Below are 19,363 nucleotides of genomic sequence, written 5' to 3' on the forward strand. Positions count from 1 at the left end.
CTTGAAACGGGTAGAGTAGACCTACGTTTGGGCCTACTAATGGGCCTAAAATTGGACCAGGAAGAACACAGAACAAGAAAAGAGAGGGTTCGATTTGTTTTTTTTTTCTTGTGAGACAGAAGCGGCCATGGCTACAGCTTCAAGGTTTCTACGAAAATTGCCGAGGTTTCTCAAGCTTTCTCCAACCCTTCTCCGTAGCAATGGCGTAAGATACTCAAGCAATTTGATTCAGGATTCCTTAGAACCGTTGGATTCCTTCCGGCGAATAGGATCTCGAATCCGCCATGAAACTTTAACTACCAGAAGCTTCTCTTCTCAAGGTCCTGCTTCCGTCGATTACAGGTACTTTACTCATCAGTTGATCTCATTTGTTGTATCTGATTTCGTTTAATTTTTCATGAAATTTTTTGAACAAACGGGAAGAAGAAACAGTTCGGTTTTGCAGGAGGATGAGTTTCACAAATTAGCCAACTTCACTATAAATGACCTTCTTGGGAAAATTGAGGTACTTAAAGCTGCAGCCTTTTTTTTTCTCTATCTAGGGATCTTCGTTTTCCTACTTTCGAATTTACAATGTCTTACTAAAACAACATACTTGATATCTTCAGGACTATGGTGATACTGTCCAGATTGATGGTTTCGACATAGATTACGGGGTAAAGATTAACTCTTTTTAGTATTTGAAAATCTTGTTCCTCTGTTTCGAAATCCGTGTTTGCTTATTTAAGTCAGTTCTTTTGATGTTTTCCAACAGAATGAAGTTCTCACCCTTAAGCTTGGATCGTTAGGCACATATGTGCTGAATAAGCAAACTCCAAATCGTCAAATCTGGATGTCTTCACCCGTGAGGTAAAGATTCTTGCTTTCCTCTTGAAAGTTGCTAATTTTAGATGCCTAAATCGACTACTTGTATCTGGATCATCTTGTTGTATCTTCTGGTTATTGTATTCATAATCTGTGGGAGATCAGAGATGAAACCGTTTATACGACTTTATATTGTTGCTCTTGGCTTTGTGCTTCCACATCTTATATTCACATTGATGTTAATCTTCATTCTTCCTTGTTTTTGTATTGTTTCTGTGCAGTGGCCCGTCTAGATTCGACTGGGACCGTGATGCTAATGCGTGGATTTACCGGCGAACTGAAGCAAAGTTGCATAAACTCTTGGAAGAGGAGTTAGAGAATCTATGTGGTGAACCAATCCAGCTCTCGTAAAGGAGAAGGTTATACACAATATCTGTGAACGAATGGATTTCATGAAACATCCAAAGGAATAAACAAACAAGGCACTAGAGAAACTTGTTTCAGTGTTGATACCCGATTGATGTTTGTGAATCTACTTTGAACAGTAGTGTTTCATAGTGACATTGTTACAAACTTACAACTCTCTTTGTTTAATCAGAGCTGAAGCTACCTTTTACGCTTTTTAGATCAATACAGTTTTTTTCGAAGACAAGAGCCTGTGTTTGTCAAACTCCTCGAATCTTACAAAAAGTTCCGGAAGAAAGTTGGCAGGGTCACAATCTCCACTCTTTCAAAAGTGCCAATAAAGACAAAAGATTGACTTCTTCAACACCATTGTCCTCTTTTTACAATAATTCACGTTTGGGTGCCCACTTTATCCTTCTCACTCAATGTAAAACAATACTTAGCATACGTATATTTCGAAAAAAAGCTGGATCCTTTTGAATTGCTGTTATTCTGCATATTCGACCAGCAGAGATTGAGTGACTCGCGGCAATAATATTATAAGGTATCCTTTGAGCACGGCATCTGGTTGTGGCGACAGTAACTACCTTAGTTTCAACTGGAATATGTCGACTGGTCAAGTCATTTTCATAGGATCTAACAGCTCATACAATCTTACAAGTATCAATCCGGATACTCATACATTCTTAGTGAAAATAAAAAAATTGTCAGAAAACTCCACAGCCGAAAATCAGATGAGCAGAATTCCAGATTTAAAGCTAACTTGACCTTTTCATCTCACGGGGAAGTACAACATTTGGACGCTAATACTTCGATTTGCCTTAGCATTCCATTTGTATCGCAGTGGATGCATGTCTCCAGAGTATGCTCTCTAGAAGGTCTTTTTCATTCAAATCAGATGTATTTAGTTTCGGCGTCGTTATGATTGAAACTATCAGCGGGAAGCGTAACACCGGATTTTATGAACCTGAGAAATCCTTAAGCCTTCTTGGCCATGTGAGGGATCTTAGGCTTATCTAATTTGTTTATGTACATTACTTATTTGTAAACTTCACCGAGAAACACATATATAAATGTGCAGGCGTGGGATCTCTAGAAAGGGGGAAGATGGATTGAGTTATTGGATCAGGCTTTACAAGAAACGTGCGAAACCGTGAAATGCTTGAACGTAGGACTCCTTTGTGTACAAGAAGATCCTAGTGATTCGTCCTACAATGTCAAATGTTGTTTTCAATGCTTGGAAGCAGCGAAGCTGCTCCTCTTCCAAATCCAAGACAACCGGCTTTTGTCCTTAGACGTTGCCCTTCATCAAGCAAAGCTTCTTCATCTACCAAACCAGAAACTTTCTCTGAAACTGAACTGACCACAACTCTTGAAGATGGAAGATAATAATAGCTCTGAACATTTATTTGAGCCAGTAGCTACCTTTTTTGTATTTATAGTCAATAAGCATAAGATTTCAATAGAAAAAAAAAACTGTAATAGCTAATGACCTGAGTCCTGAAACAGAGATTATGCTGAAACTTTCAATGGAATGAGATTTTGGCTTTAGAAGAAGCCTTGGAAAATCCTGTCAGCTGTGACCTTATCATTTGTCTCCGGAGAGAGTCTCTACAGAGGAAACTAGATCGAAGAGTCATCTTGATCAAAGCCTTTCCATGTCTCAGCAGAAAGATTGCGAGGCTCATTTCGTTCTCGCACTCTAAGAATCCGTGAATCTCCACAAATTCCAAGTGGTTCAAGAAAGATTCCAATTCATAGGTTTGTGACTCCCAGTACTGAATCTTTGAGTTACATATATCCCACAAATCTTTGTTCCATTGCTGAAGACATAAGCAACATCAGAGACAATTCAGTTTAAAACCGAGAAAGACTAAAATAAGCTTTCTTTCTTTCAAAACTTACCATTCTTTCACTTGTTTGATCGTTAATGATTTTGAGAATAAGTATGTTTAACAACGGACAGCTCTTGAACAGATATGACAGTGTTTGAACATTGTGTCTGTTGAAATGGGTTTGCAGTTCCAAACATCTCATGTTTTGAAACGGTTGAAGATGATTCTTTAATAGTCCCTTCTTGCTTGACAAAATCTGTCACAACAGTAGTAAAACTGTGAAACAAAGAGAAAAGTGCAGAAGAAGAAGGTGTAAGTATGTGCTAGTGTGTATTTATATATACCTCCACGGATTGGTTTCCAAGTTGTAGTTTATAGGAATTACAAAGGCCTGACAAGAGAGTGAACAAGCTCTGTGTCTGTGAATTGAGATGTTGATGAAGCCAAAACACTTTAACGAAAGCTTTTCTTAGACACACTAACTTATCCAAGAAATAAACACTAGTAGTGACTGCGTTTAAATTCCAGAGGAAAGTTTTGAGATTCGGTGTGTTAAGCTTCACAAAGCTCTTTTCTGAATATGAATGGAAGCAATTCACAACCTTTAGTATTTGAAGCTGACTACCAGAAACCTCTAAGCCCTCAAGCTGTAAAGAGTTCTTTAGAGAAAACTCTTGGAGAAGACGGCAACTTACCTTAAGTTCCTTGAGTCCAACGCAACTTTCTAGGGTTAGTTTTTCTAGAAGAGGAAAGCTTGGATCAGAGAAGAATTCTGAGAGACAAGGTTGGTTGTCTAGAATCACAAGAGATAAAGAGAGTGAAGTAAGTCTTTGAAACCCTCCAAGGATTGATGATGATGTAGGCAATCTAAAACCAGGGTAAGATGATTTAAGCTTCAAAGCTCTTAGATTTTGAGAGGTCACAATCCAACGAGGGAAGTTAAAGTAGTCTTTTGTAGTGACTTCAATGTCAAGATCTTGAACCTGATGCGTAACAGCTAAACGAATCAAGGAATTGAGACTTGTGAATGTGATGGTAGCGCGAAACCGAAGTGATCTAAGATTGTTGGAGTCACGGTGATTACGAAGAGAAAGCACTTTGTAAATGGAGTCTGAAGAGAAAGATTTTGGTTTGTGAAGGTCATCAATGGAGGTGAAATCAAGATCAGGCAATGAGAGAAAGAGAGATCTCCATCTTTTCGAAAGTGAGCTTGTCCTGGCTGCGGATTTAAGAGGAAGTAAAAGCAGAATCTGATGTAGAAGAGAGTCAGGAAGGTCACTGATTCTATCTACATTGATAATCTCTTGTACAAAAAACCCATTTGCTTCTTCTCTCTTCTTCTTCTTCTTCCGTTTCACAGATCTTGTCTCCATTGTTAAAAGAGTGATCCTTAATCAAAGCTTATGCCTTTTTTTTGTTTCATATGGTTCGAAATTAGGGTTTGAAACATTCATAACAAACCCTTAAAGTCATGATAACGATAAGTGCGTTCGAGTTTGTTTCCACAAATATCGCATGTGCTGTTAAAAAGACCAAAATTAAAAATCCTTCGAAATCAATAGAAAATTGATTATTTATACATAAAACAGAATCATCAAAGAGCCACATAGTTCTCTTGATCCAATTTTCTTGACTACAACTACAAATGACGATGGTGTTGGCACTCAAGAGGAGTAACAGGGAACCTAGTAGCATCAAAGCAGTAATCATAAATCATATGATTAGCTCGAACCCAAATAAGCTGATGATTCTGATGAAGGCTTAGCTCAGACACAGTTGGCTCATCCCACCAAAACTTCTGGTCTCCGTTGCACTTGCTTAGATCAGAAGTTGTCGGAATCTCACAAGCATCGATTTGGAATTCCTTGTAAGAAGCAACGAATGGAGCGTGACTCCAGTCAGTTTTAACAAGACCTCCTTGAGTAGCCCAATCGTCTGCATTCCAAATCGAGCTGTACACTCCCATTGCTTGATCTTTAGCAAAGGGGATACCTTTATCTTCAAGATTCTTGTGGACTCTGATTGGAGTTTCATCTACCATGAATCTGTTTTTGCAATTAAAAAAGAATCGTTAGAACGGGTGCATAGTCTCATCATTGATTAGAAAGGTAGAGACTTTGGTTTAAAAGAGCTTACACAACACTGCGTTTGCTCCAGAGGATTGAGTATGTGTGAAACTCGGTGGTGGGATCGAACCAAAGACCGAGTCTTTGTTCCCTGTTTCCTACTCCATTCACATAGACATTGGTCTGGACTATATAAGGCTCACCGGTGGTGTTTCCCAAGAACTCAAAGTCGAATTCGTTGTGGTTCGGACCATCGGAAGACATCTGAAAACAATGTAACAGTACAAGATTTGAGACACAGTAATCAATCTAAGACCAAATACAGAGCAATAGAGCAATAGAAGGGTTTGTTCCGTACGTAGAAAGCAGTGACGGTTCCAGCAGAGTCACCTTCGACGAGCTTAATCTGGATAGAGACTTTACCAAACAAGTATTTGCTTCTAGATTCAAACCCAGCTCCTGCAAAAAATCAACCAAACCTCATCAATCTCTATGAACCCACAAAAACAGAGCAAAAGCAAAACATAGATGGGCTTGTTTATTATATATGTTACCAGAGTAATTGTCAAGCTTGAGTTTGGTGACTTCGCCTTCGTTGACACAATGATCCATAGCCCAGCTTGAGCGGTAAAGCTCCTCGAACTTAGCTCCAGAAACAGCTTCATCACAAGAGAGAACCCACACCATCATCATTATCATCATACACTTGAACCAATCCATACCAACCATTGTTTTTTTTTTTAATTCTCTCTCTTTCTCAATCAAATCTTCGCTCTTGTACAGTCTCACACACAAACACAAGACGCAATGAAGGAGACGAGAGAGAGAGGTAAAGGCTTTATAGAGGCGGGAGGAGAGTGAGTGAGTGTGAGTGAGCTGGCATACAATGGACAGAGATGCCACGTTGGATTCGACGTGTGATCGAGGACAGTAATAAGTGGACAAAAAAGCCCATCTTCTTCGTAAAGATGAAAAAATAAAAATAAAAATCACTCAAAACAAGAGATAGAGAGATAAAAGGAGTTGGGAAATGTAGCCGTTGCTGTGTGAGAGGCATCACTCTTACTCAGTGGGGCTCCACTTTAGTACTACACAGAGGACAAGAATTTATGCTTCTCTGTCTAAAAAAAACCTCTCTTTGAGCACAAAAATAGAGACTTTATTGCTTTTCTTGAGAGATAAGTGAATAAAAATTGATTCTTTGGTGTAATAATGAAGGAGAAAAGAGAAGAGAGAGAGAGAGAGAGATGGACCATTTTTACAGCTAAGATGTTTTCATTGCGTTCGATTGGATCCAGCTAATGCATTTGGCTCCTTTGTGTCAGAGAGAGAGAGAGAGTCTCACATTTTAAAAATCTTTACTGCCTCTCAAAAGAAATTGATTGGTACACAGTCTTTATCTCTCTCTCTCTCCTCACTTTTTGGGAGAATTCAATTTTTGTTTTTGTTTTTGTGTTGCAGACATGGATTAGATATGGCAGATGTGACGTCAATTGTGTAATACTACAATAAAAATATCTTCTTTGGCTTTGGTTTGAGCAATTCAGAAAAAATATCTTGTAAGTTGTGTCTAGTGTATGCAGTACAGTGCACTATGTGTTCGTTGTATCACTTGTATGTGTGTGTATATCCGGGGACTAAGTTGTTTCTTTGTCGCCATCGGGGACATAGAAAACGACGGCGTTTTCTTGGGAGGGTTTGAAAATCACGGGCGTTTCTTGGATTAGGACAAATGAGAGACAGTGACGTTTACTTAATCCAACACCTAACACAAGACCCCATTGGTTGAAACTTGAGAATCGTTTTCTTACTAAAATAAAACCAAATCATCAGATTCAATGTTATCACACAAGACCCCATAAGTTGTTTTTGTTCCTCCTCGTTAACATGTAACCGAGCAAGTAGGTAGCTTCACGTATAATCACGCGCGTGCGTGCGTGCATCGAGAGGCTCGGCTCTTTGAGCCAACGGCTCTTATTTCAGACTCATGCGTTTTTTAACTCTTGTCAGTAATTTTTTTTTGTTAAAGGTTACTAGTACTAGTGCTTTTTATCATGATCATCACGATTGGTACTATATACTCCAACTCCATCATCACCATCATTACCTTCGTTTGTCAGTAAAACTCATGATGAGATGACGCCAAATTACTCATTCTCTTTCGCACTAACGCTTCATCAGACTCTTACCCTTTCAAGGCTCTAAAGACAAAATTAATAAAAGAGCTAATGGGGAATTAACCACACTTTAATCAGCTAAAGCCACTCTTTTGGATTGATGCAAGCATCCAATAGCTTCCATTCCTCGGTTCCTTCTTCTGGTTTCTGCATCCACAACAAACCATCAGTACTTGGTTTCTTGACTTGGATAACATGATAACATTATAAGGAACTTTACATGGTCATATTCCCATCTTGCAGATAGCGGAAGAGAGACAAGAATACTCTCTATTCGCCCTCCTGTCTTCAGACCAAATGTTGTTCCGCGATCATAAACCTTTATTTTTACCATCAGTAACAAAAATGAGACAAGGCTTCAACAATCGACCGAAGAGATTTATAAACAGAAAGAAAAACAAGCCAGTAGTAGCCAGTTACCAAGTTGAATTCAACATATCTCCCCCTTCGTAACTGTTGCCACGCCTTATGCTGCTCGTTGAATGGTGTGTCTTTACGCTTCTCTATTATGGGTATATATGCTGGTATCACTGAGCTTGCACATTCTGCAAAAATTACCTCAATATTCAAATTAGCCAACTAGGAAGTTTCTAAGAACAAGATGTCACAAGCTTTATCTTGGTCACTACCAGTGGCAAATGACAGAAGCATCTCCTGATCATAGTCATTCAAATCATCAAAAAATATCCCTCCAAGTCCTCTCCTCTCATCCCGGTGCTGCAGGCAAGACCATTAAGTTTTTAGTGTTTTGAAACAATAGGCAACAACTTATCACTGCAATATCAACCTCACCAAACCAAGAGGCTCTAAAGCTATCCCTACCAGTACATAACTTTACAGCTAAGGTCTTAATTTTCACCAAGTGCTAAGATCTCACATGACAATTTTGGAATGACATTAAAACAACTTCAAACCTTAATGTAAAAGTAGTCATCACACCATTTCTTGAACCGAGGGTAGAAGGACGGATCGAATTTATCACATGCTTGTTTTTGAACCTACACAAAGAAAGATACTTTAATTAGCAACTCCATAATCAAACACCTTCGAACTTATAGAAAAGGGGATAAGGTTTATAGACCGAATGAAAGTGCTTGACGTCCTCTTCAAAGATGTACGCAGGTGTGAGATCAGTCCCACCACCAAACCACCATTGCCTCGGAGCTCCAGGAACATCTACGCGTGACAATAAGGCAATCAACTGCTTCATCCAACCAAAAAAACTGAAACTTTGCAACTCTCAAAGAGAAATGAAGCTTTACCCTTTGGAGCATCGGTCTCGAAATACCGGTAATTGAAATGCAGAGTCGGAGCAAAAGGGTTCTTAGGATGCAAAACCTGGAATATGACATGAATGTGCGATCAAGCTCCATCGAAGAATTCAAAGACCAGTTCAACAACAATGTCAACAAATGTGAGACAGAGGGAGAAGGTACCGAGCTGATTCCGGCAGCAAAGAACGGAATGGGACCTGGTTTTTGCTCAGACGTGGCGGCTTTAGCAGCTCTATAAGCTTCAGGAGGCATAACACCATAAACCACAGAGACATTAACTCCAGCTTTCTCCCATACATTTCCATCTTGCAAAACACGGCTGATTCCGCCGCCTCCACCGGGTCGAGACCAAACATCTTCCTTGAATTTAGGACCTCCTTCAACTGTTTCAATGGCTTCACAGACTTTATCTTGTGCAGTTCTTATCATTGTCTCGAAACGAGCCCTAACCGAAGAAGAAGAAGATTGAGTACCACCATCAGAGTCTCTAAGGAAAGTGAAAGGCCTTTCGGTTTCGGGAACTTCTTTCTCAATTGCGACAGAACATCGTAAATCGAAATGTAGTCTCTTTATGGGACGAGGAAAGTGGAGATTGACGTATTTCGTAGAAGGATTGAGACGATGAGAGGATGAGAGATTGAAGGAAGAAGGAGAAGCGAAAAGAGTCGAAGAGTGAGACGCCATTTTTTGGCGATCTAGCGAATCCAAGTTTTCACCTTTGCTGAAGAGTGAAGATAGATGATGATGATGATAAGGAATTATCCAACTCTAATTTTTTTATACCAAAACCGGTTATTTCGGGTTTAGTTTAAACCAACAATTTAGTCTTCGTCTTTGTTCTATCTTTTATTTATGAACTCAGAAAACGTTGAACTTGTTTCTTACAGCACAAGCAACAATTAAACATGGAACCTCTTGTTATTACTTGGAGAGTAAACGAGTGAGAGCAGAAGAGTCAAAGACAGGAGGACTACAGGTAAAGTGTTGACAAACCAGAGCCACCACTTTCTCTGAGTTTCTGTTCTTCTTCGCCATCCCAGCTACATTACTGTTATGCTCTTCCCAAAACTCCATTTCATCACAACTCGAAGGATCTATGTGAATCACCTGCCCAGTGAAACAGCCAAATATCACAAATCTTAAATCTGGAAAATTGGATTATTTTGCGCCCTTACCGTTTTATTAGGATCGTAGACTGAGTGTGCTGCTGAAAGCATGTTGTTAAGCTCTGCAGAAGACTTAGAACCGACCAATACAACCTGTTTCCTCGATGGAACAGAGATCATATCTGCAGCGCAGCACATTAACGGCACTGCCACAGCTAGTTCTCTTAACCTCAACTCAAAGACTGCCTGCAAAAAACAACAATAAAGAGAGGCATTATGGTTAAAGAGTCTTGATGTGTAACAATGAATAGAAATTGGAGTTAGTTGTTTGTTTGTTTACCAGGAGACGCTGTGCGGTGTTTAGGTAGGACTCAGCTTTTTCTCCGGCGACTATGGAAGCTAATCTCACAAGGTTAATAGCAGAAACAGAGTTCCCAGAAGGTTCTGCACCGTCATGATCTTCTTTTACACGGAGAAGAACTGATGGGTCTTGTCCTTGAGTATTGAAGTATGCTCCTCCTTCTCGGTCGAGATATAACTCATCCTACGATGTATTTCACAGTTATAGCCAAAATGAATAAAAAAGGTTAACAAATTGAGCTAGTAAGGATCTCGCTTGCCTGGGTTTCTTGAAGTTCAATCGCCCATTTAAGCCATGAGACTCCACCTCCATTCTCATAAAGATCAAGCAGACCAGAGATCAAGAAAGCATAATCGTCTAAGAAGGCAGGAGCTTTGGATGGTCCCTGTCTGTAACTGTGTTGTAATCTGCGAGATTGCTCATCATAGAGATTCCCTCTGATAAACAAAGCTGCTTTCTCTGCAACTTCTAAGTAATCCTCTGGCTGTAAATGAGAATCTGAATAAGGAAAATCAACCGTAAAAAGAAAGACAACAAAGGGAGGGGTGTAGCATTCATTACCTGACTATTCACCACAGGGAAACAGTATTTGGTGCCCTCAGGCTCTGCCTTGAGAATCTTGGAAGCTCGTGCGAAAGACGAGATAACAAGCCCATTCCACGACACGATTATCTAACGAAAAATATTAAGCATGTAAACAAAACTGAAGAAACAGTAGAAGAAGACAACAAACGATTTCGATGTGGATTCATACCTTGTCATCTAGATGCGGCTTAGGTCGCTTCAATCTGACATCGAAAAGCTTTCTTCGGCATTCACCCAAAATCTCCTGATACTTCTCAGTGGAGAGGCTAAACTTTGATGCCATGGCAGACAGCTCATTTCTTTCGATCAGCACGTTCCTCCCAGCGAATTCATTGTGTGGGTCGCTCCTGCTAGAAAGATCGCAATTACCTGATTTCTTAACATAATAGTGCTCCTTGAAAAGATCAGCATTCTCCCCAAGTACTTCATCAATCTTGAAATAAAACACACAAAACAAGAAAAGAAATGTCAGTATACAGGGGGTAAACTCATTCAGCTGATGAATACATCAGAGAAAAGAACCTCATCGCTGGTCCATATATAGAAAGCTCCTTCTTTCTTTCCCTTTGCCCCCTCGAATTCATAGCTATCAGCATCTTCAGCTGAGAATATTCCACCTTCAGGTGCAATCATGTCTCTCCTCAGATAATCAAGGATGTCTCTTGCCACATAAGAATACATAACATCCTTGGTAATGATAAAACCATCAAGGTAGACGTTGGCTAGTTGTCCTTGATCATATAGCATTTTCTCAAAATGTGGAACTGCACCAGAAAATAGCAAGCAAAATGCTTCAAATTCAATAAAAGAATAGAAAAATCATCTGCTTACATGATACTGTTTGAAGTCTCACCATGCCAACATTCATCAACACTGTACCTATGAAACCCGCCTCCAATGTGATCATGCATCCCTCCATTTGCCATGCCTTGCAAGCTGAATAAAATCATACTTTGGTCTTCATCAGCCTCACTCGTTTTCCCTGATTCCTTCAACTTTTTGGAATGATAAAGCATCAGCTGGATCTCAACAGGCCTCGGGAACTTTGGTGCAGATCCAAACCCACCGTATTCCGAATCATAGCTCCGAGAAAGCTTGCACACAAACACTTAATGTTAGAAGACCTTTTCATGTTGATGTGTCAAACAGATATATTTCTAGAGTACAATAGAGTCGAATCATACTTGTTTTGCACATATACTCACAGCCTCCCGAGAAACCCCATCTGACAATTTATCGGCTCCAGCATTTGCAGATAAAGCTTTTGACAGTTCTTCTATAGCATAAGTGCCACTCTTCACAAGTGTATCCCTCTTACTGTCCCAAGCATCTTTCACCTTCCTGAACCAAACCCAAAGAAACATATTAACAAATCGACTATAGTCTTCATCAAGAGCCCCTTTTTCGACATACATATTCTATTATTTACAAACCAATTGCACCATTATGAGCCTCAAATGCTAGTGTATAATAAGAGAGAAGGGGTTTCCTTACTTAAGGAGGGTCTTGAATCCTGGTCGTCCATAATTGTCATTTGGAGGAAAATAGGTTCCACCCATTAACGGCTTTAAATCAGGTGAAAGGAAGACAGACAGTGGCCACCCTCCTCCACCATACAGAGCCTGGACGAATGACATATACACCTGAAAGTGCCAAACCAAAGCATCTACGTCAAGTCCATGAACGTAGCCAAGATTTACCTACATAAAAATTGATACAGCTCGAACTAATTCAGCACAAGTTTACAATGGTTTTGCATCTCTCACTAAAGTTAACCCAACACACATATATTCGTTACCCACAAAATGATTGAACGAAATGGAAAAGATATCTCTGAGACTAAGCAATCACTTCAGAGAGATGAATGCTATTTTGAATTTCATAAGAGTTTATTCAAGACAGTTAGTGAGTTAGTATATGACTTGTGGCTGCAGACAGTACCATACCTTATCGACATCAGGCCGCTCCTCTCGATCAACCTGTTGCACAGACATGTTAAACAAGAAGTTGGCAAAGCGTTTTAACAACAATCAGCTCAAAGATTGTGCCTCAAAACGTCATTTTATAATCCACAGCCAGAAGACAATTTTCCGCCTTAAAACTCTAACCTTGATACTAACGAACGAATTGTTCAAGAGTTTTGCCACTTCTTCATCTTCAAATGACTCAACTTCCATGACATGGCACCTGAAAAAAAAGGTTAAATGGTACTGAAACATACGTTCCCAAATAGGAAGATAAACTTAAACTGCATCTCTACATCCCAGACAAGAACGTGAGTTCTTAGACTACAGTTTTCTCAACTTTTATTTTTACACAATCCTTAAATTTAGGATTACATCTACAAGGAAAGAACAGTAATACTAATAAATCCAGAGTTGTTTACTATATCTCATTCATACAGTATGAATCACTATTGATCATCTAAACTATGTCTGTCCTTTAAACAGTATGATTCATACTCTTAAAGTCTTAATCCTTCAACTCAGTAAAAGAAGATGTCAAACTCAAAATCCAAAAAAAAAAAATCGTAGTCTCACCAGTGACAGGTGCTGTATCCAACTTCAAGATTCCAAATGAAAGAATTTTGAAAACAAAAGGGAGACAAATTAGTCTCATATAACTAAAGCAAATAAGGCATCTAATCCAGCAGCAATTAAAACGAATAATAGATTATAGAGGATAAAGTAAATAACTTGATAAGAAGATGGGCACGTCTCTCTTCTTTGCTTCTTCAAAAGCTTCTTCTCCCCATGGATACCAATCAACCTTTTCACATAGACCATGATGCCAAACCATGAAATCAATCCAGAAAATAAAAAGTTCGATGCTTTTGAGCTAAGAACCAAATTATCTACAATCTAAACCCGTTATGACTTTAACTAATTGCAACAAAGCTCCCTAAATGAAACTGAAGATGTTTTAATTGAAACCAAAGGTGTTCTCTTTATCTAGAGGAGCTTGTGTGAATATTAGAAAAGATGAACACTTTGTAGAAGAGAAATGAAGTGTGCAAATTAAGTACCGGATTATGAGCGTGTTGAAGAAGATAAGGACTGTGTTCGGTGGCTAAACGGTTGGTATGTTTTTGAGATGTTGACGAGGTCGAAGAAGAAGTCTCTTCCGCCATGGCTAAGACCTTGCCTGAGGAAAAGGGTTTATAGAGAATCGGCGGGAAAGGACAATAAAACAGAGGATTCTGAGTACGCACGCGATTTCTTCTTCTGGGTAAAGAAGACAAAGACGCGATGGTGCGAGAAGCAAAGCGGTGGAGGGTTGAGGAAGACAACAAGTGAAGACCTTTCATCAGCATTGCTGATTGAAATTAGAATACCACACAAAACGACAGCGTTTTTGTAGAGTTCAGTGAGATTGGCTAAACGAATTCATGATCTATAGGATTCGCCATGCGAGCGAGGGAGCTTCAGACACATCTTTCTCTTGTTGGATGTGTTCAATACCTGACACGTGCAAATAAGACAAGAAGATTGCTAGTTCTGAATTTAATTTTTTCTTCTAGTGTTTTTCATTTAACTTTTCATTAACCTAAATATCCTTTACAATTATGGCTTTTCACCATCACATAAGAATCTAACCAATCCCGACACTAGAAAGAAAGCTTAGGGACATAATTTAAACTTGGATGTAAACTTCATTGCTACTCTATCGGTTTTACTATATCATATTTCCTTCTCGAAAGTACAACTTTAGCAACTTCTTCAAATGTGATTAGGAATTTTCTAATCTTTATACAGCTTCCACTTTAGAGGTTGGAGCAAAGGTCAAACAGAGATTGTTCCTGCACAGCTGTTGTCAAAATCGCTTGAAAAACACTACCCATCTGTAAATAATACCTTATGCTTTGGTTTCTGGCACCAACCCATTGCACCATCTTGTCTCGATCTTTTGATGATGCATTATAAACCGGTAAAATGATTTTTATACAGCCATTAACTATTGTAGAAATTGGTAGTAAGAGATGGTAACACTGGTGTGATCCACTTATGTTATGTACTGATACTTGTAAGAGATTGGGGTTCAGTTTGATTCGTGAAAAAGCACTATGATAAAGTTGATAAAATAAACAGAGAGTATCGTTTTATAGTAGAGAGCATCTAAATTAAATATATTATTACTGTAAGACTAACCAATCTGACATCATGTGTGAACTGTGTATTCCATAAATGATTAGATCCATGAATTGTATCACACAGACTACATGTGGATTGATCAGTAATCTAATTATGATTAAGGCAACTAATTTATATTAGTGAGCTACACAGTAGGCTCACATGGGTGCAAGCTCAACTTTATTAATGGTCTCACATGGACATTGTCTCCTTCGATTCTCTTGTCTTGTCATACTCTTGTCTTCCACTTGCACAGTTTATATATATCAAAAGCTTCATTCTTTCGTTTTAGATCACTCGTAGTGAATCAAATCTCAAACTTTTTTTTTTTTTCCATTTCTTTCCTTTCCTCCTCTGTTCTGATGGCTCTCCGATTACCATCTAAGGTTCTTGAACATATCCTCTCCTTCATTGATTCCAACGAGGACCGGAACTCTGTTTCTCTGGTCTGCAAGTCATGGTTCGAAACAGAGCGGAAGACTAGGAAGCGAGTCTTTGTCGGAAACTGTTACGCGGTGAGTCCTGCTGCTGTTGCACGACGGTTCCCGGAGATGAGATCTCTGACTTTGAAAGGGAAGCCACACTTCGCCGACTATAATTTGGTTCCGGACGGTTGGGGTGGTTATGCTTGTCCATGGGTTGATGCCCTGGCGGCGAAAAGCCCGTCCCTTGAAGAGATAAGATTGAAGAGAATGGTGGTGACTGATGAGTGCTTAGAAAAGATTGCTGCTTCGTTTAAGGATTTTAAAGTCCTTGTGCTGACTTCTTGTGAAGGTTTCTCCACTGATGGTATCGCTGCTATTGCATCTACTTGCAGGTTCGGTTCTAGCAAAGAAACATAAAATACTCTGTTTTTATAAGTTACACCTCATAGTAACTTTCTTTGTTTTTGTTGTTTTCTGATTTACAAAACAGAAACTTGAGAGTGTTGGAGCTACGAGAGTGCATCGTTGAAGATCTAGGAGGAGATTGGCTTAGTTATTTCCCAAAGACTTCAACTTCTCTGGTCTCTCTTGACTTCTCTTGTTTAGACTCTGAGGTTAAAATCTCGGACTTAGAGCGTCTCGTGAGCAGATCTCCTAACCTGAAGTCTCTGAAGTTGAATCCAGCTGTGACTCTTGATGGACTCGTTAGCATCCTTAGTCGTGCTCCACAGCTGACTGAGCTCGGCACAGGTTCTTTCGCAGCTGAATTGAAACCAGAAGCGTTTTCAAAGTTGTCAAAAGCTTTTTCAAACTGTAAGCAACTTCAGAGTTTATCTGGTCTTTGGGATGTTCTCCCTGAATATCTTCCAGCTCTTTATTCTGTATGTCCTGGACTTATCTCGTTGAACTTGAGCTATGCTACTGTCCGAATGCCTGATCTTGTTGAGCTTCTTAGGCGATGCTCGAAACTGCAGAAGCTATGGGTGAGTATATGCATTTTTCAAGACTTTTTTATTTGAGTATCCCATCTATATATCTTGGTTCTTACTAATGAGTCATCTTTTGCAGGTGATGGACTTGATAGAGGACAAAGGTCTTGAAGCTGTTGCCACATATTGTAAGGAACTGCGAGAACTGAGGGTGTTTCCATCAGAGCCAGATCTTGATGCAACCAACATACCTGTGACGGAGCAAGGCCTGGTCTATGTCTCTAAAGGCTGTCGGAAGCTTGAGTCTGTTCTTTACTTCTGTGTCCAGTTCACAAACGCAGCTTTGATTACTATAGCAAGAAAACGTCCAAATCTGAAGTGCTTCCGTCTCTGCGTGATAGAGCCATTCGCTCCTGATTACAAAACAAATGAGCCACTTGATAAAGGATTCAAAGCCATAGCTGAGGGATGCAAGGATCTTCGACGGCTCTCCGTCTCTGGTCTCCTCTCTGACAAGGCCTTTAAATACATTGGGAAACATGCCAAGAAGGTTAGGATGCTATCCATAGCATTCGCAGGCGACAGTGATTTGATGCTCCATCACTTGTTGTCAGGCTGTGAGAGTTTAAAGAAGCTTGAGATAAGAGACTGCCCTTTTGGAGACACTGCACTACTAGAGAACGCTGCCAAACTAGAAACCATGCGATCCCTTTGGATGTCGTCGTGCTTTGTAAGTTTTGGCGCTTGCAAGCTTCTGAGTCAGAAAATGCCAAGGCTTAATGTTGAAGTCATTGATGAACATCCTCCAAAGACAAGACCTGAGAGCTCTCCAGTTGAAAGGATATACATATATAGAACAGTCGCAGGACCGAGAATGGATACACCTGAATTCGTGTGGACGCTACACAAGAATCCTGAGATTGGAGTTTCTCGTTTAGCCATTAAGTAAACTTGCAGCTTCAGTCATTCTTTTTTTCCTTTTCATCTTGAGTTTTTGCAGACATTGGTGTTGGAGATTCAGCTTCCATTCGTTCTCTTTTATATTGTTTCTACTAAGATGTTAGAATATCAGTGATAGAAGCATTTCGTAGCTTGTACTCTGTTAAGCGAAACCTTGAGTTTGTACTAAAGTTTGGAATAAAAAAGTTGTCACTTTATAAGATTTATAGTTAAAACAAAACAGCAAAATTCATGAGCTAAACTGTAAGGCCTAGCCAAAAACTACAAGTGTTGCCTCAAAGCATCTCTATAAGTAACAAGCACCAGTAGTAATATCAGGTCGTTATCTGAGATGAAAACAAAGTTCTTGTTTCAAGCCTCCACAACACCAGACGTTTTGAGAGAATCCTCCACCAGATGCACAGAACTAGAAGGATTGTCCACTGCACTGTATCTACCTCATGCGCTTTCATCGATTCCAGCAGATTTCTTGATGGATTCAAGAAGATGCTCTATTCTGTATTTCATTACAGGCTGACCATGTCGGGTCTTCCTCATCATCTTCCCCTTTGCTACTTTCCTCCGTGACTCAGCCTCTTGTTTCGCTTCCTTCTTAGCCTGAAATGTCGCCTCTCTCTCCATCCTTGCTTTCTCCATCTCTTCTTTAGTCTGCTTGTATAAATCCTCTACACCGATTCTCTTATTAGATTTACCCTTCTGCTTAGCATCAATATCATTGTTATCATCTATCTTACTACTCTCTCCAGTCTCATTCTTATCATGTAAGTTCTGCTGCTTCATCGACTTCCTAAACTTGCTCACATACTTTGCATTCTTGTAGAACTCTTTTTGCTTTTCTAAAAAGAGAGTATACACAAGAGGGCTAAGTTAAAAAAAACAGAGCAAAGTAAACTCATTCAATCTTAGTTCTAGCCTAGTCTGATTCTCAGTAGGAACCCAACAAAGTCACAGAAAGATAATAACAACGCTTTCACCACAATGATTGAGCTGAGAGGTCAAGAAAACAAAACACAAACCACATTGTAGCGTTCCTAACATCATTCTAATCCTCAAACACTAGCTAAATTTCGATACAAGAAGGATGAGACTGTCATCATAAAAAAAGGAAACTTTTTTCAAATTGGGTAGAAGAGAAGAATCACTTACTGATCAAAGCAGGGTTGTAGCGATTGTTATCCGATTTCATGTTAGCAAAAGTTTGAAGAGAAAGACCACCGCCTCCCAATCTCCTCATGTTCTTCCTCTTCTTCGTCTCCGTGGACTTGGAGCTATCAGTCTTCTGTTCATCTCTTTGATGAAATTTCTTCATCGTTCGCCGAGATTCTTCAAGCTATTAGACTCCTCCACAAGTCGATTTCTCTGGGGATTTGATCGAGTTACCAGAAAGGGGGAAGAACGTACAAAACCCTAACTGTAATTGGCGACTCTCAAATCTGAGAAGTGGGGGAATTGCCGACTTTATTAAAATTGCTACTATACCCTTATACTTTTATTTATTTGGTAGAGAAGCACTATAGATACTTATAGTTGTTCAAAAAAAAAAGATACTTATAATTATGAAAAAGGACCACAATAGTTAACGGATACTAATCATAATTTGCCGTATTGGGTAGGCCTAATGAACAAGAAGCCCATGTTTCTTTGTATGCGTGATATTTGGTATAAAAAGATTTGTCGACAACAAACATCTTCTGCCAATTCAAGATTTTACTACAATTGAACAAAAACTAATGAATCAATAATGTATTGTACAATTGTTACGGATGTATTATCGTATAATCCGGTAATTAGTGCAACTATGCAAGTGAGTACTTTGAAAAACGGAAAAAAAAAACGAATAGGATAATGCTAATGCATAAATTTTGAATAACACCTTCTATACACTTCCCTTTATCATACCAATTCAAAGTTTTGAAAGAAAAAACAGTGTTTTTTTTAGTAGAATGGTTGGTTAGACTTAGGAAGAGATATTAGTGATTCTTTTTTTCAATTTTAACTTGTATGCTAGAAAATAATATTACGAATTTCATACATAGTAAAACTCTAATTTCAAAATGAAAAAGTTTATTGTTGTTAATGCAACATCATCAATTCAGATTATAGTAAGAGTATATACATAAAATCTATATGTGTAGTGGAACTCTAACTCCAAAATGATAATAGTTTTGATGCGGCCACAACATCACTAATTCCGATTAGAATAGGGGTACATCTGTAAATAATATACTAAAGTAGAACTCTAATTTTAAAATGATAAAGCGCCGCCATCGTATCACTAATTCAAAATGTATTAAGGGTATACACGT

The 19,363-nt window shown here is 39.1% G+C and overlaps 7 protein-coding genes across 7 annotated transcripts; 2 read left to right on the forward strand and 5 right to left on the reverse strand.

The window, feature by feature from the left end:
* The first annotated feature begins 93 nt into the window (after positions 1 to 93).
* Positions 94 to 1,435, forward strand: LOC17882468 (frataxin, mitochondrial). Its single transcript, XM_006288671.2, has 5 exons — positions 94 to 342; positions 433 to 505; positions 609 to 656; positions 755 to 849; positions 1,086 to 1,435. Exons 1-5 carry the CDS (start codon positions 128 to 130, stop codon positions 1,213 to 1,215), a joined length of 561 nt encoding a protein of 186 aa, XP_006288733.1. The 5' UTR covers positions 94 to 127; the 3' UTR covers positions 1,216 to 1,435.
* A 1,300-nt stretch (positions 1,436 to 2,735) lies between these two features.
* LOC17883273 (putative F-box/FBD/LRR-repeat protein At4g03220) lies at positions 2,736 to 4,417 on the reverse strand. The gene is made up of 3 exons (XM_006289321.1): positions 3,389 to 4,417; positions 3,115 to 3,300; positions 2,736 to 3,032 (listed from the first exon to the last, which is right to left on the reverse strand). The coding sequence occupies exons 1-3, from the start codon at positions 4,415 to 4,417 to the stop codon at positions 2,736 to 2,738; spliced, it is 1,512 nt and encodes a 503-aa protein (XP_006289383.1).
* Positions 4,418 to 4,580: 163 nt separating this feature from the next.
* LOC17882094 (xyloglucan endotransglucosylase/hydrolase protein 9) lies at positions 4,581 to 5,928 on the reverse strand. Its single transcript, XM_006288305.2, has 4 exons — positions 5,665 to 5,928; positions 5,469 to 5,569; positions 5,181 to 5,374; positions 4,581 to 5,089 (listed from the first exon to the last, which is right to left on the reverse strand). The coding sequence occupies exons 1-4, from the start codon at positions 5,837 to 5,839 to the stop codon at positions 4,684 to 4,686; spliced, it is 876 nt and encodes a 291-aa protein (XP_006288367.1). The 5' UTR covers positions 5,840 to 5,928; the 3' UTR covers positions 4,581 to 4,683.
* Positions 5,929 to 7,165: 1,237 nt separating this feature from the next.
* On the reverse strand, positions 7,166 to 9,282 carry LOC17884645 (coproporphyrinogen-III oxidase 1, chloroplastic). The gene is made up of 8 exons (XM_023781023.1): positions 8,724 to 9,282; positions 8,550 to 8,625; positions 8,369 to 8,463; positions 8,202 to 8,285; positions 7,917 to 8,004; positions 7,708 to 7,832; positions 7,508 to 7,606; positions 7,166 to 7,434 (listed from the first exon to the last, which is right to left on the reverse strand). Exons 1-8 carry the CDS (start codon positions 9,243 to 9,245, stop codon positions 7,366 to 7,368), a joined length of 1,158 nt encoding a protein of 385 aa, XP_023636791.1. The 5' UTR covers positions 9,246 to 9,282; the 3' UTR covers positions 7,166 to 7,365.
* An 86-nt stretch (positions 9,283 to 9,368) lies between these two features.
* LOC17884123 (spermatogenesis-associated protein 20) lies at positions 9,369 to 14,012 on the reverse strand. The gene is made up of 15 exons (XM_006286727.2): positions 13,639 to 14,012; positions 13,310 to 13,382; positions 13,154 to 13,175; positions 12,722 to 12,800; positions 12,560 to 12,592; positions 12,108 to 12,256; positions 11,798 to 11,954; positions 11,467 to 11,707; positions 11,136 to 11,377; positions 10,783 to 11,046; positions 10,590 to 10,700; positions 10,288 to 10,512; positions 10,008 to 10,211; positions 9,737 to 9,913; positions 9,369 to 9,668 (listed from the first exon to the last, which is right to left on the reverse strand). Exons 1-15 carry the CDS (start codon positions 13,924 to 13,926, stop codon positions 9,483 to 9,485), a joined length of 2,451 nt encoding a protein of 816 aa, XP_006286789.1. The 5' UTR covers positions 13,927 to 14,012; the 3' UTR covers positions 9,369 to 9,482.
* An 866-nt stretch (positions 14,013 to 14,878) lies between these two features.
* LOC17882191 (GRR1-like protein 1) lies at positions 14,879 to 17,257 on the forward strand. The gene is made up of 3 exons (XM_006287290.2): positions 14,879 to 15,560; positions 15,659 to 16,151; positions 16,237 to 17,257. Exons 1-3 carry the CDS (start codon positions 15,106 to 15,108, stop codon positions 17,044 to 17,046), a joined length of 1,758 nt encoding a protein of 585 aa, XP_006287352.1. The 5' UTR covers positions 14,879 to 15,105; the 3' UTR covers positions 17,047 to 17,257.
* LOC17883391 lies at positions 17,236 to 18,519 on the reverse strand. Its single transcript, XM_006288679.2, has 2 exons — positions 18,204 to 18,519; positions 17,236 to 17,893 (listed from the first exon to the last, which is right to left on the reverse strand). The coding sequence occupies exons 1-2, from the start codon at positions 18,364 to 18,366 to the stop codon at positions 17,496 to 17,498; spliced, it is 561 nt and encodes a 186-aa protein (XP_006288741.1). The 5' UTR covers positions 18,367 to 18,519; the 3' UTR covers positions 17,236 to 17,495.
* Between the last annotated feature and the right edge of the window lie 844 nt (positions 18,520 to 19,363).

Source organism: Capsella rubella, unplaced genomic scaffold (assembly GCF_000375325.1).
Source record: "Capsella rubella cultivar Monte Gargano unplaced genomic scaffold, Caprub1_0 scaffold_6, whole genome shotgun sequence".
NCBI classification, from domain to species: Eukaryota; Viridiplantae; Streptophyta; class Magnoliopsida; order Brassicales; family Brassicaceae; genus Capsella; species Capsella rubella.

What these genes read in the sequence shown, in the direction of transcription:
- LOC17883273 (XM_006289321.1), bottom strand. Translation starts at nt 4,417, where the DNA reads ATGGAGACAAGATCTGTGAAACGGAAGAAGAAGAAGAAGAGAGAAGAA. An exon ending in TTGGAAACCAATCCGTGGAG is followed by an intron (nt 3,301 to 3,388) that starts GTATATATAAAT and finishes CTGTTGTGACAG; the next exon opens with ATTTTGTCAAGCAAGAAGGG. An exon ending in ATCAAACAAGTGAAAGAATG is followed by an intron (nt 3,033 to 3,114) that starts GTAAGTTTTGAA and finishes TTATGTCTTCAG; the next exon opens with CAATGGAACAAAGATTTGTG.
- LOC17882468 (XM_006288671.2), top strand. Translation starts at nt 128, where the DNA reads ATGGCTACAGCTTCAAGGTTTCTACGAAAATTGCCGAGGTTTCTCAAG. An exon ending in CCTGCTTCCGTCGATTACAG is followed by an intron (nt 343 to 432) that starts GTACTTTACTCA and finishes AAGAAGAAACAG; the next exon opens with TTCGGTTTTGCAGGAGGATG. An exon ending in TGGATGTCTTCACCCGTGAG is followed by an intron (nt 850 to 1,085) that starts GTAAAGATTCTT and finishes GTTTCTGTGCAG; the next exon opens with TGGCCCGTCTAGATTCGACT.
- LOC17884645 (XM_023781023.1), bottom strand. Translation starts at nt 9,245, where the DNA reads ATGGCGTCTCACTCTTCGACTCTTTTCGCTTCTCCTTCTTCCTTCAAT. An exon ending in ATGACTACTTTTACATTAAG is followed by an intron (nt 8,005 to 8,201) that starts GTTTGAAGTTGT and finishes TCTTGCCTGCAG; the next exon opens with CACCGGGATGAGAGGAGAGG. An exon ending in GCTTCTGTCATTTGCCACTG is followed by an intron (nt 7,833 to 7,916) that starts GTAGTGACCAAG and finishes TAATTTTTGCAG; the next exon opens with AATGTGCAAGCTCAGTGATA.
- LOC17882191 (XM_006287290.2), top strand. Translation starts at nt 15,106, where the DNA reads ATGGCTCTCCGATTACCATCTAAGGTTCTTGAACATATCCTCTCCTTC. An exon ending in GCTATTGCATCTACTTGCAG is followed by an intron (nt 15,561 to 15,658) that starts GTTCGGTTCTAG and finishes TTTACAAAACAG; the next exon opens with AAACTTGAGAGTGTTGGAGC. An exon ending in CGAAACTGCAGAAGCTATGG is followed by an intron (nt 16,152 to 16,236) that starts GTGAGTATATGC and finishes CATCTTTTGCAG; the next exon opens with GTGATGGACTTGATAGAGGA.
- LOC17883391 (XM_006288679.2), bottom strand. Translation starts at nt 18,366, where the DNA reads ATGAAGAAATTTCATCAAAGAGATGAACAGAAGACTGATAGCTCCAAG. An exon ending in CTACAACCCTGCTTTGATCA is followed by an intron (nt 17,894 to 18,203) that starts GTAAGTGATTCT and finishes CTCTCTTTTTAG; the next exon opens with AAAAGCAAAAAGAGTTCTAC.
- LOC17884123 (XM_006286727.2), bottom strand. Translation starts at nt 13,926, where the DNA reads ATGCTGATGAAAGGTCTTCACTTGTTGTCTTCCTCAACCCTCCACCGC. An exon ending in AGCGGCCTGATGTCGATAAG is followed by an intron (nt 12,257 to 12,559) that starts GTATGGTACTGT and finishes TGGCACTTTCAG; the next exon opens with GTGTATATGTCATTCGTCCA. An exon ending in AGCCGCATCTAGATGACAAG is followed by an intron (nt 10,701 to 10,782) that starts GTATGAATCCAC and finishes ATTTTTCGTTAG; the next exon opens with ATAATCGTGTCGTGGAATGG.
- LOC17882094 (XM_006288305.2), bottom strand. Translation starts at nt 5,839, where the DNA reads ATGGTTGGTATGGATTGGTTCAAGTGTATGATGATAATGATGATGGTG. An exon ending in CAAGCTTGACAATTACTCTG is followed by an intron (nt 5,570 to 5,664) that starts GTAACATATATA and finishes GATTTTTTGCAG; the next exon opens with GAGCTGGGTTTGAATCTAGA. An exon ending in GAACCGTCACTGCTTTCTAC is followed by an intron (nt 5,375 to 5,468) that starts GTACGGAACAAA and finishes CATTGTTTTCAG; the next exon opens with ATGTCTTCCGATGGTCCGAA.